We start from the raw sequence: 2,577 nt of genomic DNA, 5'->3' as shown, positions 1-2,577 counted from the left end.
CAACTAAACATAAATATGGGAGGAAACCTCTGGCTTTTCAAACTGACCAGGCTAGTAATGCAATAATAAAACATACACACCAATATTTACATAAACAAAGTAATTAATGCACAGGCTTAAATGGGCCGAGGTCGAGGTACAGATAGACCCTTGTTGTTTTTAAACAGTGGTTAATCTTCTAAGCAAGTTTGGAGAACAAAGTTTGAGTTTACATAGAAACATGATGATTCTTTCAAATGAAATTCAATAAAAAATGACAGGCCTAATCATTTAAAGTTTTCATTTTGAATTACCAGAAATTCATTCCCTGAATAACTAGAAGGCCCTGAGGGGTGGGTGATATTTCAAAAATACAAAAATGTAAATTTTATAAATACAAAAAAAAAATCTATATTTATATCTATATACATGGATCTTTTATGCAGGGTTTCACACACTACATTGCACTAAATCACATGAAACAGTACTAATTCTGCAATCTTTCCAATAAAATGTGCTTGGTCAGTGTTTTTTACCTATGTAGGAACATATACAATCTATCACGTTAAAAGTTTATTGTGACATAATTTTTCACAAAGCAGTGAGACACTTAAACCATACACAATAATCCCTTAATGTGTCACACATGTTCCATCAAGAAATCAAAAGCTATGTCCTGTCAAAGTTACATTTAAAAAAAAAACTTTTTCTGTAGTGCTCAGTTTAAGGTAAAAATTGAGGCCGTTTCTACTTTTTGGGAAAATGCAAGATTCAAATTTCATACAATCTATAGGACACCATGACATTATTAACTGAAATAATTTAGCAAATCAGAGATGGTCAGTCAGGATGACATTTCACACAGACTGACTTGCACGCAAACAAAATAAGTCTATAAAAGTGTATTCAGTGTTTCCATTGAACCTCATTAATCATAACAGACTCCATCCACACTGAAAACACCTAATGCCAACATAATCATTTCCATATTTATACCTCAGGAATTCTAATCTCTCCCTCTCTCACTCGCTCTCTCTCTCTTTTTCACTTTCTCTCTCTCTCTCTGCCAGAACTCCTTTAGCGATTTGAAAGTACTTTAGAAAATCAGAAATTAAAGATTTCCATAAACATCTGTTAAACCTCAGCACTTATATGGTGTGTGTGTGTGTGTGTGTGTGTGTGTGTGTGTGTGTGTGTGTGTGTGTGTGTGTGTGTGTGTGTGTGTGTGAAAGAGCAAGAGAGGTAGAGAGAGGTAGAGAGAGAGAGAGAGAAAGAGAGAGAGAGAGAGAGAGAAAGAGAGAGAGAGAGAGTGTAGAGACTGTGTAACTAAAACAAAATCTCTCTGACACACACACACTACTTTCAAAATGTTGGAAAGTTTCTGTGTTTAAAACGGGCTGTATTAAATTTTATAGCACTGCTGCCCCCTACTGCGCTGTGAGAGTAAGAACTGTTCTCATCAGAACTGCAAAACTAAAAGTAATAAGATGAAGAACATAAAAACTTTGCTTACAGTTTAAGCACTTGTTGGTCACAGCTGGGGAAGACAAAATGAAACACTGAAATCAATACTCAATTAAACTGAGCACAGCTTTGATTACAGGACTCAAGTACAAACAAGAATCCACTAAAGTACCATTATTCTGATTGATCTGAGTGTTTCTCAACCTGTTCTGTCCAAATCTGACTGTAACCCCAACAAAATTATGTCTGATCCCGACTGTAACCCCAACAAAATTACATCTGATCCTGACTGTAACCCCAACAAAATTACGTCTGATCCCACATGGAACCCCAACAAAATTATGTCTGATCCCGACTGTAACCCCAACAAAATTACATCTGATCCTGACTGTAACCCCAACAAAATTACGTCTGATCCCACATGGAACCCCAACAAAATGATGTCTGATCCCGACTGTAACCCCAACAAAATTATGTCTGATCCCACATGGAACCCCAACAAAATTACGTCTGATCCTGACTGTAACCCCAACAAAATTACGTCTGATCCTGACTGTAACCCCAACAAAATTACGTCTGATCCCACATGGAACCCCAACAAAATTATGTCTGATCCCGACTGTAACCTCAACAAAATTACGTCTGATCCCACATGGAACCCCAACAAAATTACATCTGATCCTGACTGTAACCCCAACAAAATTATGTCTGATCCCACATGGAACCCCAACAAAATTACGTCTGATCCCGACTGTAGCCTTTAACAAAATTATGTCTGATCCCACATGTAACCCCAACAAAATTATGTCTGATCCCGACTGTAACCCCAACAAAATTACGTCTGATCCCATATGTAACCCCAACAAAATTACGTCTGATCCTGACTGTAACCCCAACAAAATTACGTCTGATCCCACATGGAACCCCAACAAAATTATGTCTGATCCCGACTGTAACCCCAACAAAATTACGTCTGATCCCACATGTTACCCCAACAAAATTACGTCGGATCCTGACTGTAACCCCAACAAAATTATGTCTGATCCCACATGGAACCCCAACAAAATTACGTCTGATCCCACATGGAACCCGAACAAAATTATGTCTGATCCCAACTGTAGCCTTAACAAAATT

At 37.6% G+C, this 2,577-nt stretch overlaps 1 protein-coding gene across 1 annotated transcript; it reads left to right on the top strand.

Annotated features, from left to right (window-relative positions):
- Nucleotides 1-1,685: 1,685 nt before the first annotated feature.
- Nucleotides 1,686-2,207, top strand: LOC119261983 (protein PBMUCL2-like). The gene has a single exon (XM_037532577.1). It carries the CDS (start codon nt 1,686-1,688, stop codon nt 2,205-2,207), a length of 522 nt encoding a protein of 173 aa, XP_037388474.1.
- The last annotated feature ends 370 nt before the right edge of the window (nt 2,208-2,577 follow it).

The sequence above is a fragment of the Pygocentrus nattereri genome, chromosome 22 (assembly GCF_015220715.1).
Source record: "Pygocentrus nattereri isolate fPygNat1 chromosome 22, fPygNat1.pri, whole genome shotgun sequence".
Taxonomy (NCBI): domain Eukaryota; kingdom Metazoa; phylum Chordata; class Actinopteri; order Characiformes; family Serrasalmidae; genus Pygocentrus; species Pygocentrus nattereri.
The sequence above is the reverse complement of the archived record's forward strand: the minus strand, read 5'-3'. Positions and strand labels throughout refer to the sequence as shown.